At 38.8% G+C, this 13,443-nt stretch overlaps 1 protein-coding gene across 1 annotated transcript in view; it reads left to right on the forward strand.

Moving 5' to 3' along the window:
• Positions 1-13,443, forward strand: part of LOC145412894 (uncharacterized) — a 48,662-nt gene that overhangs the window by 34,092 nt on the left and 1,127 nt on the right. Inside the window, exon 3 of the mRNA XM_080282691.1 lies at positions 10,854-10,940. Within this exon, the coding sequence (XP_080138817.1) occupies positions 10,854-10,940 (87 nt within the window). The remainder of the gene's footprint in view (positions 1-10,853; positions 10,941-13,443) is intronic.

The following is a 13,443-nucleotide window of genomic DNA, read 5'->3' on the forward strand; positions in this document are numbered from 1 at the left end:
ATTAATTTTTAACTAAAAGGAAACTTGTTGCACTGAACTGTGATAAGGATGTAATCTACAAGAGAAAAATCACTAGTGATATACTTACAGTAGTGCTAAATATTCCATGAGAGCGTAATAGTAACTGAAGTTGCAACACAACGTTTTCCTTTTAGTATTTGCATTTTTTCACTAAATATATCGCATCCTTATCATTTGATACCACAAAATAATTGACAGTACTGAAGTAACAATTATGCAGGAATGCCATGTGAAAAAAAAAAATGTAGCTCTTGACCACCAAAAAGTTAGATATTGACTTATTTTTCAGCTACTTAATACTAGTTATGCAATTACAAGGTAGTTTTCTGTCTGTAAATACTTATCCTTGGTTTTATAAAATTACAACAATCCAGAGAGGATGGGAAGCAGAGGCACTGAGGAAGATCAGAGTCAGAATAGAGAGTTATATGTAAAGAAGAGAGAGATGAAAAGATTGGTACGAGGGATTGAGAAGAAAGTGGATGAGGAAATTGGAAGGAATTTTAGTGCATAGTGGAGGGAATGTAAGAAAATGTTCTGGAAGGAGATTAAGGGGGCAAGACAGGATGATAAAGTAATAGGAAAGTGAAATATAAAACTAGCCGATTGCTGGTAGAGAAGGGAGAAAAGGTGAGCGGATGGAGAGAACACGTTAAGGATTTGTTACACTTAGAGAATGAAAATAACGCTAGTATAGGTGGCTGGGGAATGGCTGGGAGGAGGAGGGAAATGAGAAGGGAGGAGGAGGTCAGTGGGATGGAAGTAGTGGAAGCAATGGAGAAAGTCAAAATGGGGAAAGCCCCAGGAGTTGATGGAGTGTGTAGTGAAATGCTGAATCATGGGGGTGAGATAGTAATAGAATGGAAATGGAAATGTGGAGATTTGCCTAGGAGGAAGGTTGAGTCATGGGGAATTAGAAGTCAGGTATAATTATTTCCCTGTAACGAAAATGAGAAAACGAAGTGTATGGTAAACATAAGGTCATTTGTCTTCTTAGTGTAATGGGAAAAGTTTGTGGTAGGATACTTACTGGCAGAGTTTAGGAAATAACTGGGAAATCAGTTGGAGACGAACAGGGAGGTTTCAGGAATGGAGGAGGTTGTGTAGATCAGATATTCATCTTAAAGTATATAGTGGAAAAGTTCATAGAGAAGGGAAAGAAGTTGTATGCGGTCCTCAAGGATTTGGAAAAAGGATACCACAAAGTGAATAGGCAAGGAATGTGGAAAATATTAAATTATATGGAACAAATGGGAAGCTGTTGAATGCCATGAAGGGTATGTACAGTATAAAGGTGCTAGGGCTGCAGTGCGTAGGGATGGTGACCTGAGCGATTTTTCTATCTGAATATTGGATTGAAACGGGGATGAGTCATGTCTCCATGGTTGTTCAATTTGTATATGGATAAAGTAAAAAAAGAGATGCAAGGTAGGACAGTGGATGTTGGAGTGGCCCTAAGGAACGACGATAACGTTTGGGAATTTATTGTTCTGTTGTTGCACATGAAAATGTATTGTTAAGTGAAGACAAAGGGAAAGTGCAGGGTTGGTGAATGAGTTTGGGTGAGTTTGTAGGAAATGCAATCCATAGGTGAATGCAGGGAAGAATAAAGTTGTGGTCTTCGAAAGAAATGAAATCAGTGGATGCACAGTGAGGCTGAATAGTGAGGATATTGAAAATAATGAGTGCATTTAAGTACTTGGGTAGTGTGATGAGTAAGGCTGGTAGTTTGGAGGATGAAGTATTGAAAGGGTACAGCAGGGAAGAAAGGTTGCTGGTTCATTGAAAGCAATAATAAGAAATAGGGAAGTGAGAATGGCAGTAAAAAAAAAAAAAATGTCGCTGTGTGACAGTATTGTGGGCCCCACTCTAACGTATGGACTCCATCCACTCACTGGATGTAATGCTGCTCTCAGGTGTCTGCCCTTTCTCTCCTCCATATTCTCTCCTTCCATCCTCTTCTGTCTTTCATTCCTTCATTCTATCCTCGTCCATCTGCCTACGGGTGACTTTACACTCTCTCTTCTGTCTTTCTTTCCTTTATTCTCTCCTATTCCTTCTGTCTGTGGATGACTCTGTACTGAGTGGCAAGCCTAATGGTTTCCTGTACACCATAGTCCACATGTTGGATCCCTTTTTGATAGTTTCATTTTTGTCTTGTTCATTCCTGATTCAGACCATCCGTCAATCAATTTACTAACATGGAGAAACTCATGCAGTAGGCCTTGAAATTTCTAGAGCTTTTGACAGAGTGCGGCACCGTTCCCTACCCTCCACACCTCCTTGCTTTGGCCTATCATCTTTTGTTCCACTGATTTCTTCAAATCTGAGACAGAAAGATAGGAGTAAAAGTAGATGATATATATTCGTATTTCCACTCGATTAAGGTCGGCGTGAAACAAGAATCATGCTCCAACCCTGTTCCTAAATCACGTTAATGATCTCTTATCTGTCACCTATAATTCCATTCACTCATATGCTGATGACCCAACACCTCACGGTTCATTCGCACTTAGGCCTAAACACACATTCACAAAGTTTACTCGTAAAACCTTTGTGTCTAATTTGTGCCTCCTTCCAAGTGGGCAAGTGATTATCCTCATCGATGTGAATATTGTGTTTTTCTTAACCTCCCTATAGAATGCATTTGTCAGTATGGAACATTCATATATATATATATATATATATATATATATATATATATATATATATATATATATATATATATATATATATATATATATATATATATAATATATATATATATATATATATATATATATATATATATATATATATATATATATATATATATATATATATATATATATATATATATATATATATATATATATATATATATATATATATATATATATATATATATATATATATATATATATATATATATATATATATATATATATATATATATAATATATATATATATATATATATATATATATATATATATATATATATATAATATATATAATATATATAATATATATATTATATATATATATATATATATATATATAATATATATATAATATATATATATATATATATATATATATATATATATATATATAATATATATATAATATATATATATATATATATATATATATATATATATATATATATATATATATATATATATATATATACATATATATATATATATATATATATAGATATATAATATATATATATATATATATATATATATATATATATATATATATATATATATATATATAATATATATAATATATATATATATATATATATATATATATATATATATATATATATATATACATATATATATATATATATATATATATATATATATATATATATATATATATATATATATATATATATATATATATATATATATATATATATATATATATATATATATATATATATATATATATATATATATAATGTTTAACCCATTCGCTCTCCGAGTCTACAACATGGGACGGAGGTGGGCATTTTCAGCACTTAATAAAGAAGGGAACCCCCGGGGGGACCTATAAGCTTCGCGACTATGAGCCGATAGGCGGAGGGTGGTGAGCCTGGCACCCGTCCAGCAGAGTCCCTCGCACAAATCATCGCCATCATCATCATCATCATCAGCCGTTTGAGTATCCACTGCAGGACAGGCCTATCTCGACCGAAGTCGGCACGATACAGCCCATGTATCACTACCAAGTGGCTTAGGCTGTCTGGTACTCATAGAGATTGTATGTAGGGTGAGAAGTGTTTGTAAGTGTAATTATAGTGTTGGAGTGGCTTTGGATGTGTGTGTAGTCTGTGAACCAAGTGTAATCGGCCCGCACAAGCCGAATGGGTGCAAGCATACTTTATAGTAAGCGACACTGGTTCAACCACAGCACGCCTTGTGTCCGCCAATGCAGTACGTGGCCGGGTGAACACTCCCAGAGTTTATTACCCTGGCGGGTCGCGAGCCCTGGCTCACCGGTGTACAAAAAGCACACTCTACCACTGTACCACAGAGGCTCCATATATATATAGAGAGAGAGAGAGTGAGAGAGAGAAAATTTTTTTTTTTCTTTTTTTTTATGCGAGGAAGAAGGAACCAAAGGCCATGAGCCCGCAGATTACAGTTCCCTCCAAGAGAAAAACAAAATACAATATAGAGCCAAATTCAAGATCCGATCATTTTGAGATGCCTGGACACACTGCGTTTGAAAGACTGGAGATCATAGGCAGCAGGAAATACAGACAGAGGGAGACAGTTCCAGAGCTGACCTGTTGCATAAATGAAAGACTGGGAGTAACGGTTAACTCTTGCATTAGAGAGTTGGACAGAAAAAGGATGAGAGTTTGCTGCCAGACGGGTGCTAGGCGCCCGTCGTAGAGGTGGAGGAATGCAAGCAGACAGTTCAGAGGAGCAGTGACCATTAAAGTAGCGATAGAAAAAAGATAAAGATGCAACAGTGCGGCGAAGAGACAGAGGTTGAAGGGAGTCAGTAAGAGGAGAGTTAATGAGATGAAAAGCCTTTGACTCCACCCTATTGAGAAGAGCTGTATGTGGAGAGCCTCCCCACACATGAGAGTTGTACTCCACACAGGGGCGGATAAAACCCCTGTATAGAGTCAACAATTGTGCAGGGGTAAAGAAAGAGCAGAGTCGGCTTAGCACACCCAATCTCTTGGAAGCAGATTTTACAAGAGATGTAATATGATCTTTCCAAGATAAGTCCCGAGTAAATGAAACCCCAAGCATGTTCAAGGATGATGCAGGATTAAGCTGAATATTATTAAACATTAGTGGGTATACCCGTGGAAGATTTTGTCGGGTTGATAGGTGTAAGAACTGAGTCTTAGATGCATTAATCAATCAATCAATCAATTGATTGATTGATTGATAGGTGTAAGAACTGAGTCTTAGATGCATTAAAGACAACCATATTATTTTTACCCCAGTCAGAGATACGAGCCAAGTCAGACATTAGGTGTGCCATAGCCTCATCCCTTGTTTCTTGAAGTAACTGTTGAGATGGGCGTTGCGGGAACCGAATGGAAAGGTGAAGGGTGGAGTCATCAGCGTATGAGTGGATAGGGTTAGATGTACAGCTTAGAAGATCATTGATGAATAAAAGGAAGAGAGTTGGTGATAGGACAGAGCCCTGAGGAACACCACTGTTGATAGATCTAGGAGAAGAACGATGGCCGTCTACAACAGCGGCTATAGAACGACCAGAAAGGAAGCTAGCGATGAAGGCACAGATAGAAGGATAGAAACCGTAGGAGGGCAGTTTGGAAATTAAAGATTTATGCCAGACTCGATCGAAAGCCTTTGAGATGTCAAGTGCAATGGCAAAGCTTTCGCCAAAGTCCCGATAGGAGGATGACCAGGAGTCTGAAAGGTAGGTGAGAAGATCGCCAGTGGAGCGTCCCTGACGGTACCCATACTGACAATCGGAAAGAAGGTTGTGATAGGAAAGATGCTTTAAAATTTTTCTATTAAGAATTGACTCGAAAACTTTTGAAATACAGGACGTTAAAGCAATTGGACGATAGTTGGAGGGTTGGGAGTGGTCACCCTTCTTTGGGACTGGCTGAATGAGAGCAAACTTCCAGCAAGAAGGAAAGGTACAAGTTGACAGACAAAGACGAAAGAGTTTGCCTAGGTAGGGTGTAAGCACAGAAGTACAGTTCTTGAGAACAACAGGAGGGACCCCATCAGTCCCATATGCCTTGTTAGTACTGAGGCCAGTGATGGCAGAAAATACATCAACTGAAGAAATTTTAATGTCAGCCATGAGGAAGTCAGAGGGGGGAAGTGATGGAGGAACAGCACCGGAATCGTCTAAGGTAGAATTGGAGGAGAAAGTCTGTGTGAAGAGATCTGCTTTATCAGTAGAAGAAATAGCTACAGAACCATCAGAGTAGAAAAGAGGAGGGAAGGATGATGAGGTAAAGTTGTTAGAAAGATTTTTGGCAAGATGCCAGAAGGAGCGGGAAGAATTCGAGTTGGAGAGTTGAGAGCATTTAGTATGGATGAAATTATTTTTAGCAGAGCGAAGAACAGACTTAGCACGATTCCGGGCAGAAACGTAAAGATGATGTGATTCGGGGGTGGGTTGGCTCCGGTACCTTTTGTAGGCCCTCTCCTTGTTGCGGACAGCATTAGAACAAGCGTGATTAAACCAAGGCTTTCTTGCGTTAGTCAAAGGATATGAGAAAGGAATGTATGCTTCCATGCCCAAGAGAATAACCTCCGTAATGCACAAGGCACACTGAGATGGCTCACGGCCATGGAAGCAATAATCATTCCAGGGAAAATCAAAGAAGTACTGCCTGAGGGCCTCCCAGTCTGCGGCTCCAAAATGCCACAGACGACGTTTCCCTGGAGGGTCCACAGGCCGTACCGGAGTGATAGGACAGGTTAAGGTAATAAGGTTGTGATCGGAAGAGCCCAACGGAGAGAAAAGATTAACAGAGTAAGCAGAAGGATTAGTTGCGAGGAAGAGGTCAAGTATGTTGGAGCTCTCTCCAAGGCGGTCAGGGATACGGGTAGGGTGCTGTACAAGCTGCTCTAGGTCATTAAGGATAGAAAAGATGTAGGCTTGTTCACCAGGTGGATCCGTGAAAGGAGAGGAGAGCCAAAGGTGGTGGTGAACATTGAAATCTCCAAGAATGGAGATTTCAGAGAAAGGAGAAATGGATAGAATGTTTTCCATCGTAGAAGTAAGATAGTCGAAGAATTTTTGATAGTCAGTAGAATTAGGGGATAAGTAAACAGCACAGATATATTTAGTCAGAGAATGACAGGAAAGCCGAAGCCAGAGTGTGGAGAATTCAGAAGAATCAAGTTCAGGAACACGAGAGCAAGATAAGTCGTTGCATATATATATACACAACAGCCACCTTTGGCTTTGAAATGAGTATAGAGAAAGTAGGAGGATACAGAAAAGGGTTTACTGTCAGTTGCCTCAGACAGCTGAGTCTCCGTTAGAAAAAGAAGGTGAGGTTTAGAGGAGGAGAGGTGGTGCTCAACAGAGCGAAAGTTAGAAGAAAGGCCGCGAATGTTGCAGAAATGAAGAAGAAGAAGAGAGTCAGACAGTGGTTCCAGGCACCTTGAGTCGTCACCGGGAGAGGGGCAGATGGTGGGGGCATTTATGGTCCCCCCCCCTGGGGACTCCGAGGCTTGATAAAACGACGCCATTTTTGGTAAATTTTGAATAGGAAGTGTAGTGTGTACTGTGCATGTAGTTTGGTGAAGATAGTTAGAGAAATTTGTACTGGAGAGCATGCTGAGACACTGAAAAAGTTCAGCAAAGGGGGATGGTCAGGAACTAGTCCTGAGGGCTGATGAAACGGGAGCTCCAGCACTCCCTGTCATCAGCTTTCCATCCACCTCTGCAGTACTGCCCTGCTCGACTGGTGCTACAGTCTACTCCTCTATATGTATTACATATATTGTATATATATTTATAAATATATATTACATGTGTATAATATGTTATTCCGGTATTTATGTTTGTTTTACATATATATATATATATATATATATATATATATATATATATATATATATATATATATATATATATACATATATATATATATATATATATATATATATATATATATATATATATATATATATATATATATATATATATATATATATATATATATATATATATATATATATATATATATATATATATATATATATATATATATATATATATATATATATATATATATATATATATATATATATATATATATATATATATATATATATATATATATATAATCTCTATACTTGGCATTCATCCATTCTCTCTCTCTCTCTCTCTCTGGTAGTGGGATAATGCCCGTTAGCAAGATCAACATATGCACATATTTCATACGTTTAGTGTTGTAAACAGAATTAACTCTTATGATCATTTTAAGAGATTTATCCTCAAGCGGGTGATTGGTAAATGTATTGTAGTGGACTGCATGCCAGTATAAAGAGATGTTTTCTGTTTTCCGCTGCTAGTCCGATGAAGCAGGTAGCAGCGAATAATGAATGTATCCATAATTATACAGTAAGAATATGTTCTTTCATATTTTGTTAACTATAATGTATAATGATGATACAGAAGGCTCAGGAGGAGTAGGAAATCCGAATTCTCGTTGCTCGGGCTAAAATAATCCTTCGAGTTGTAGCCAAATAATTTGTTGTAATTAGTTTGTCGGATTCATCCTCGAGAAACCAATCAGCATTTTCCCTGATAATCTAGCTTCCCCAGGTAATAAGCCCCTTCACTACCACAACGCGTTACTGTAGTTCATCATTCATACTTTGCAATTCAGCTTAGGAGAAACACCGAACTGGAGAGCATAGAAATATACCTCACTGATTCCGATACTTCCTCGGGGTTCTAATTCGCTGAACAACATGGCCTGGCCGCAGCTATCGTTTAAATTTTCGGTAAGTTGGGTCGGTGTTGATTTTACCACTTACTTGTTGTTTGGGGCTCACGTAGTAGATACTTAAGGCAATTTACGACTGGTTAAATTTGTTCCTCAGTTGCAAATAACAGAAAATAAAATAGTCCAGTTTTAGGATGCTGGTTTGTTTTTGCGGAAATGGTTTCAGAAAAATTATCTATATTATACTTGTTAAGTAATTAATTGCTCATTAAGTTTGGTTTTCTTAAAGATAAAAACAAAACTCAGTGAAGAAAGAAAGAAAGGAAACACAAATCATGAGGAGGTAGTTCGCATTCCAGGCATGATTACCAAAGAGAAAAATTATCTCGCGTTTTTTATTTTTTTCTTTCTTTTTAAGCTTTGCCCAAACCTAGCATAACATTTTTGCCACCCAGGTCGTATCGCAGCCTAATCACGTATCCGTAAAAAATGAAAGGAAAACAAGATAAAAAGAAAACAGGAAAAAAACGTAAATTCTTCAGACCCGTGATTGCAGTGGTATCGAGTCAGATTTTAACCACTTGCATCAGGTAAGGTGTTTTTGGTTAATTATTCCCACTTCCTGGTGATTTTATCCAGCTTAGGAGATACTTACTAATTAACTGGCTTAAATACAGCCACTGTCATGCCCTTCACTACTAGGGTTCTCTCTCTCTCTCTCTCTCTCTCTCTCTCTCTCTCTCTCTCTCTCTCTCTCTCTCTCTCTCAACTTGCTACCATTAGATGATTACATTTAACTTATGATAGATCTCTGCTACTGAAGGAGTCAGTGTAGTAATGACGGGATTATTTAAAAAGGAAATCGGGCTGAAGGGATTAATGAACTTTACCTCAACAAATGATGCTTCCTATCCTTGAATAAAGTCGCCTCGAGATAACAACGTTAAAATCAAAACTGCGCCAAAAGACTGAAGGTTTTTAATAAATTTGCTGATTACAAAGCTTAATGCTGGGTGGAGTCTTGGAACGCGTGGGTGCATTGAAAGAGTTTAGTGCTCGATGTCAGAGTTTCAGAACTTCAGATACCTGGTTCCAATAATTTCCCGTCGCCCAGCCATTTTGCGCTCGCCTAATTTGATCGTGTTTCATTAGGCGATATTTTACACTGTTGCTCTTGTGGTACTTCCACTATGACAAGCCTTTATGGGGTGAGCCTTTGTTCTTGCGAAATATGAGATTATTTTTATTATTATTATTATTATTATTATTATTATTATTATTATTATCATCATCATCTGTACCCTCAAAAAATTTATGTGGCTACTTTATTCATTATCATCATCATCATCGTCTGCACCTCCTTTCCCATTCTAGGGCAGGATGAAGAGTAGCAACGTCCATAAAGCCAAAGTTTGCCCTAATTCAATGGGCCACGCTTCCATTCACTCATCATTCAAGCCCTTGCAATCCTGGCTCCATCTGATAGGCCAAAATATTTCACCACGTTCTGTAGCTTCGCGTATACCTATCTGAAAGATAGGTGTTCCGAACGCTGTCACGTTAAAAAGGGATGCCAAATCCCTGGTCATGCATTTCTCCGCACAAAAATCATCCAGCCAGCTCGATTTCATGCCAGTTTCCTAGCCTCACCAGCTTCCATACCTCTCTTCCTCATACACTCATCCACCATAACCCTCCACCTTCATTGCCTACCTCGCCTACTCCTTTTTTCAAATTCGCTCAGATATACCTTTTTTCACCACTCTATTGTCATCCATTCTCTCCACATGACCATACCATCTCAGTACACTCTCTTCAGTTCTGGTGTCCACAGACCTCCTTACTCCGCATCCTTCACGTATCACATTATTCCGCATCCTATTCACTCTCTGAACTCCACATACATTCCTCAGTTGTCCCATCTCCACTGCTCTTGCTCTTGACTTTTCATTTTCATGCCACACCATAGTCTCAACATCCGTATGTTAAAGTTACTGCTAACACTCTTTCATGTAAGCCTTGCACAGCCGCAGCACTTAAGCCTCTGTTTCTTAGCAAGGCCATCATAGCACCAGCTACTTTCCTTCCTTGCGTCACTCTACTTTCCACTTCTTTTGCACATTTTCCTCTCTTTTCTATCATTGAACCCAGGTATTTGAACCCTCTCACCAATTCCAGTCTCTCCCCATGCTCGTGCGAAAATTATAATTACTACTGCTATGCCATTAACGACGACGACAAAATAATAATAATAATAAATAAATAAATAAATAATAGCAGCAGCAACAGTAGCAACAGTTCTAGCGGTAGTAGCAGTAGCAGCAGCAGCAGCAGTTGTAGTAGTAGTAGTAGTAGTAGTAGCAATAATAATATCAATACCGATGGCGTGATCAAGGTCATTGTTATCTTTTTAGGACTGATGGCAGAGGAAGTACTACCACCACCACCACCACTGAGCCGCCGTGTCGTGCTGCCGCTGCCACTGACCCTCTTGATGGCAGGTACGTCACTCACACCTCTTGACTCATTTTATCTCTCCTTGTGTCCTGTCACTTCACTTCATGTCGCTTTGCTTTATATCGCTGTACTACATTTTCCTCACTTCACTGTCATTTCATCTCATATCTCATGTTCATTTCACATCTTGTTACATCACCTAACTCACCTTGTGATCTCATCCTTATTAACTTATTGTCTCCTCACTTCATTACTTTATTACATTTTCCATATTTCACATAGTGCTACTTCCCCTACTTAATTTCACATCTCATTCCCATACTTCCTTTCACATCGTGCTACTTTACTTAACTCTCACTTTGCTCCTGTGTTCCTGCTCCCGCTGCTGATGTTCATGATGGCAGGCAGGTCACATCCACAAAATATTCTCTATACTTAACCTGGCCCAAATTGCTGTCCCTTCTGCATCTTATTTCAAGGAACAGCAAACCATTTCTTAGTGGCTGGCATCCTTTTCTAGTGTTACGTGTAATCTTTTGCTACAAGTCAGTGGCAGAATAAGAAACGCAGTGAATCTACATCCTTTGCATAGCACTTCTTCGTGATAAGCACCATACTTAAAAAAAAAAAAATCCTACCTCACAATTGTGGAAAAAGACAATGTTACGAGTACATAATTTCCATAGCTCTTCTTCCTGACTAGCACCGTAATGTTTTGTCTATCACTCATTATTTGGCCTATCAGGGTCGTAGGAACCTGGGGCTAAGTTACTCAATCCCGATCTAAAAGGCAAGGCAGACCGGCCTCGCTCGCCCTCTGAATCGCATGATGTAATAAGGTGAAGAGAGCATAACTTAATATTTCTTTATCATCTGTCGTTGCCTCATGTCACTTTGTTTTGTCATGTTACACATTTTTTCTTTACCCCAGTTAATTGTCACTACACACTGTCCTTTAATTTCATATTCCTAACCACTTGATCTAATTACTTCATGTCATTTCATGTCACCTCTTCCTTCATCTTACATTACTTCATTTTCCCATTTCACTTTGTTAAATTTTCGCTTCACCTTAACAGCGTATGTCTTCCCGCCGTATGATTTCAAACGATTAGCTCTTGTCATGTTGCATCACCTTTTCATGCCTTCTTGTTTTTCATTACGTTATTTTTCTCATTAAATTCATCTGCATATCCTGGCATCGATGGTCAGCATTGGTAGCCAGATGATGTCACGTGAAGGAATTTGTTGCTGTCTGTTATGTGGACTACGTGGTCCTGATGGCATCTGTTGCGCGGACTGCGAGTTCTGCCGTTGTGTGAACTGCTAGTCTTTATGGCACTGTGCGAACTATGAGTCCTTATGTGCGAAATGCAAATCCTGATATTGTGTGAACTGCGATTCCTTATGGCATTTGTTGTGCGAACTGTGAGTCCTAATACTGAGTGAACTATGAGTCCTGATGTGCGAAATGCGAGTCCTGATATTGTGTGAACTGTGAATCCTGATGTTGTGTGAACTGCGAGTCCTGATGTTGTGTGAACTACGAGTCCTGATGCGTGAACTGCGAATCCTGGTGTTGTGTGAACTGCGAATCCTGGTATTGTATGAACTACCAGTCCTGATGGGCGTTTTTTGTGTGGACTACTAAACACTGAAACGCTATGCACAGTTATGCCTTAATTATCCAGGCGTTCAACTGTCTCACTTTCTCCCCCTCTTACCTCCACCACCACCCTCCCCTCCCCATTCCACCACCCTCACAGCGGGGAGGGAGAGGGAAGAGAAGGTGGGAGAGAGGCCCTGGTCAAGGAAGAATTAGGAGGAGAGAAGGGAAAGAAGTGGGAAATTCACCTTGTCAATCGCAATAGACCTCTCGCAATAGCAGCCTCTGAGTCCACCTGGAAGGGAAGGCAGCCATGAAGTGTTTGACGCTGCATCCTGTCAATGAGTAGGTGAGCTGGGGTTTTACTGTGCTCCAAAGGGTTAAGTGCTGAGCATCATGGGGTTAATTATGTTAGTGTGCTCCAGAGATGCTCGCGAGAATTAATTTTTGCACACAGGAAGGTTAATAAAAGATCTGTGGTATATTTTCCTGCTTCACAGGGATAATCATTTTGCGTGAGAGGTTTTAACATGTTTTCGGGTGATAACTAATATGCTGCAAAGGGTTACTTAATGGACTCCAGAAGGCTAATTAGTTTGCCCCCAGAGAGTTAATTAAGGTATTCCAGGTGGTAAGATTAATGAGTTATCTGCTATGGAGGGTTCACCAATGTAGTACAGAAGGTTAATTACTGTGCTTCTTACTGTTTATTGATGGGCTCGGCAAGGCTCATTAGAGTTGTTCAAAGGTTAATTAGTGTTCATATGTATAATTAGTGTGGATTAGTATGGTTCAGAGGGCTGAGTACTGTGTTCTAGTGGGTTCAATAGTGTACACGGGAAGGATCAATTGTTCTAAACCCATATTTGTGTTTCATTGTTAATCAGTGGACATTGGAGGGTTAATAGAGGGTTAATTACTGTGCATCAAACAGTTAACTG

This window comes from Coenobita brevimanus, chromosome 94 (genome assembly GCF_032717465.1).
Source record: "Coenobita brevimanus isolate Jiangsu-jjx chromosome 94, ASM3271746v2, whole genome shotgun sequence".
NCBI lineage: Eukaryota > Metazoa > Arthropoda > Malacostraca > Decapoda > Coenobitidae > Coenobita > Coenobita brevimanus.